The sequence below is a fragment of the Mesocricetus auratus genome, unplaced genomic scaffold, assembly GCF_017639785.1.
Source record: "Mesocricetus auratus isolate SY011 unplaced genomic scaffold, BCM_Maur_2.0 Super-Scaffold_100676, whole genome shotgun sequence".
NCBI lineage: Eukaryota > Metazoa > Chordata > Mammalia > Rodentia > Cricetidae > Mesocricetus > Mesocricetus auratus.
In genome coordinates, this window is record NW_024429266.1 from 130,422,117 (window position 1) to 130,425,853 (window position 3,737).

At 36.0% G+C, this 3,737-nt stretch overlaps 1 gene segment (V, D, J or C); it reads left to right on the forward strand.

The window, feature by feature from the left end:
• Positions 1-1,636: 1,636 nt before the first annotated feature.
• On the forward strand, positions 1,637-2,261 carry LOC101833683. The segment is given in 2 exon segments: positions 1,637-1,722; positions 1,879-2,261. Coding segments are annotated over 2 exon segments (432 nt in total).
• Positions 2,262-3,737: the final 1,476 nt, after the last annotated feature.

Genomic DNA, 3,737 nt, shown 5'->3' on the forward strand with positions numbered 1-3,737 from the left:
TTCATACGGTCATCTGATTTTTGAGGAAGAAACTAAAGATATGCAATGGAAAAAATAAGCATCTTTAACAAATGATGCTGGCACAACCGGATGTGGACATGTAGAAGGCTGCAGAGATATCCATATCTATCACCATGCACAAAACTTAAATCCTAATCAATCAAAGACCTCAGCATAAATCCAGATACACTGTACCACTTAGAAGATAAATTAGAATGTACCCTTAAATGAACTGGTAGAGGAGACTGCTTCCATAACATAAGACCAGAAGTACAGACACTGAGATTGACAATTAATAAATGGGACCTCCTGAAACTGAGAAGCATCTGTAAGGCAGAGGACACAGTCAGCAAATCCAAATAAAAGCACACAGAATGGGAAAAGGTCTTCACCAACCCCCAATCTGAAAGTGGGCTGATCTCCAAAATATTCAAAGAACTCAAGAAGCTAGTTGACAAATCATCAAATACTCCAATTAAAAAGGTGGACTACAGAACTAAACAGGGAATTCTCAATAGAGGAATCTTAAATGGCTGAAAGACATTTAAGAAATTGCTCAACACCCTTAGCCATCAAGGAAATGCCACTTAGAACTACTATGAGATATAATGTTATACATATCATAATGACTAAAATCAAAAACACCATTGGCAGTTTCTACTGGAGAGGATGTGGAGAATCCTCCTCCATTGATGGTGGGAGTGAAAAAATTTTAAAGCCCTATTGGAAGTCAGTGTGACAGTTTCAGAAAAATGGGAATAAGTCTACCTGAATATCCACCTATTCTACACTAAGGCATATACCCCAAACATACCACAAGGAGATCTGTTCAATTGAGTTAATAACAGTATTATTTATAATACCCGGAAACCAGAAGCAACCTTGATGACCCTCAACCAAAGAGTGGATGAAGAAAATTTTATACATTTACACAATGGAGTACTTCTCAGTGGGAAAAAAACAATGATATCTTGAAGATCATGAATGCATTTTTTCCTTCATTTTGCAAAATGGACAATTCCAAACACTTTATTTTGGCCATCTTACCAGAACAGGGCATCCTTAAAACATTTTCCATCTAGTTCATATCATCAGTCATAGAATTAAAATCACTGTCACATTAGAATACAAGAAATCCCTAGATGGTTGACCCACTTTGCCCCCAGAAAGATCCCCAAGTCTTTATTCACTTTGTTTAGTGTTGTCATGACAGTAAAAGAAGGTCACTGATGAGCAGCTTCCAGTATATCAAGGAAGCATATAATACGTCTAAATTTTCTCGGTGTACATTTTAAGAAATCAATCTCAACAAACCTTTATCATGTGAAAAATAATCCAAAAACTGTTGTCTACAACTTGCCTTGCTTAGCAAATCAAATTAAATAAGGCTTCAGTGGAAAGCAGAAGTATTCACCACAAGAGAGGAAAAGAAAAACAAAGAAATGTCCTTCATTGTCAGTGTAATACCCCTAAATATGTAGTCACTCCTCTGAATTAAACAGTTTTGCCCTAAATATAGGTCTGCACGGGTATATAAGCCAAGAGCTGTCTATGACATATCTTCTTATTTGCATATTTCACCCTCAGAAACCATGAACATCTCACAGCTGTTTAAAAGTAATGTGCTTTGCAGTAGAGTAGTAATTAGCCTGAGACTGAGTAAGGAAAACACAATGGATTTTTGGGTGCAGATATTCAGTATCATGCTAATCAGTGTCACAGGTAAAACAGTCTCTGAGTTCAGAACCTAATATTATTTTATGTGTAAGGTGAATTGCTTTTTATTTTGTGTCTTCTAAATGTTGGATGGTGTTAATTTATTTGTGTATCTCCATGTCTACTCACCTTGCTCTCTTTCCTTTTTTATCCTGATCATAGGGTCCAGAGGAGAAATTGTTCTTACCCAGTCTCCAGCATTCAAGGCTGCATTTCATGGGGAGAAGGTCACCATCACCTGTAGTGCCAGCACAAGTGTAAGCACCAATTATTTGCACTGGTACCAACAGAAGCCTGGAGGTTCCCCTAAACTCCTGATTTATGAAACATTCAACCTGGCTTCTGGAGTCCCAACTCGCTTCAGAGGCGGTGGGTCTAGGACATCCTATTCTCTCACAATCAGCAGCATGCAGGCTGAGGATGCTGCCACTTACTTCTGTCAGCACTGGAGTAGTAACGCATGCCCACAGTGCAATAGACTGGAACAAAAACCCATAAACTACATAGAGCCCAAATACTTCATCCTAGAGATTAAATATGGCTAAAGTTTTCAATGATATGTAGAAGAATCTCTCAGATTTTCTTCAATGGTGAATTTATATTGTATGTATATACGTGTGTATTTATATGTTTATATATGCTTCTTACTTTTAACATAACTTGTATTAAAAGATTTTTATGAAAATCTGGTACATTTTTTAACCTCTTTAAATGTCATTGATTGGTTTTCCCGAAGAAAGTTTCTCCTGGAATTGTTGCTTTTATGTTATGTTGCTGCATTGATTGAGTTTGGATAAGTGAGGAAAAAGTATGCTTACAAGTTTCCCATTAGCTTTGGCTCTAGACACTTGTGGTTTATTCACCTTCTAGGATGTTGAGCTTCTCAGCCTGGTAGATGTTCCTGCCTTTATGAGTAAGGAATATTTGGAATAGGTGCATTGGAGTGTATTCAGCAATGTGATTTGGTTATGTTAATATTTTCTCATATCTGTGGAGAAACTGAGGATTTCCAGTGATTTGAGAAGTGGATGATATTACTATTGAGTCAGAAGAACCATGTAAACAAGCTACTTTCATAGAGTACTAGAGATGCAGTGTTGGAATAGAGACTATGTCAGGCATCCCTGATTCTAACAGCCACAGGAAATAATCTTATTGACCAGTTGGTTTCAACTAATAGCATGCAGTAGTTCATACAGGTTTCTGTATGTATCCTTTACAATGCAATTTGCATCTTTGGGTGAGTTAATGGCTTCAATATCCAAATATACTACAGTGCTAACCTCAAGTAAAACTTGTTTTCTTTATTCTGCATTCTTGTTTTGTTGAAAGAAAGTGTTGCTGACATCCCCACTTAGTCCCTTCAAAAGAGGTCTCCAAGAATTTTTTTCTTGTGGTCTCTACTAACTTCATTCATCTCAGGATCTTCTTTGTTGATTATTCTCCTTCAAGATAATCACTTAGTAGAGACACCTGCCTAAGTCATCCTAGTAAAAAGATTATCCATCCTCCTCTGTCTTCTGATTTTTCTTCCCTAATAGATCTTATTTTCCTTTGAAATTGTACTGCCAATTTATGCTTGAAATGCTTTGCTCTCCAAAAAATTATTTCATGAGAGATATAAATAGTATTATCTTTCTATTCTCATTACAAATCACTGAAACAAACCACTAATAAAGAAACCAATAAAGCAACAGAGGACTAATAAATGGAAATTTAAAAATTTTTGCTTATATATTTTATGTATTTGTGTGTATGTGGATTGACACACATGTTGGAATTTGAGGACATCATTCTGGAATCACCTCTCTCCTTTAATTATCTGGGTCATAGTACTTGACCTCAGATTGTCAGATTTGGTAAGCATCTTTAGAGGTCAATCCATCTCTCTCACCTTTAAAATTTCTTTTAAATCCTGAAGAAATAAATAAAAAACGACACTAAATAAAATATGCATATACTCATGGCTTTGTAGAAATGATATTGAGAAAATAATCATCCAATCAAAACCTATTTGACAG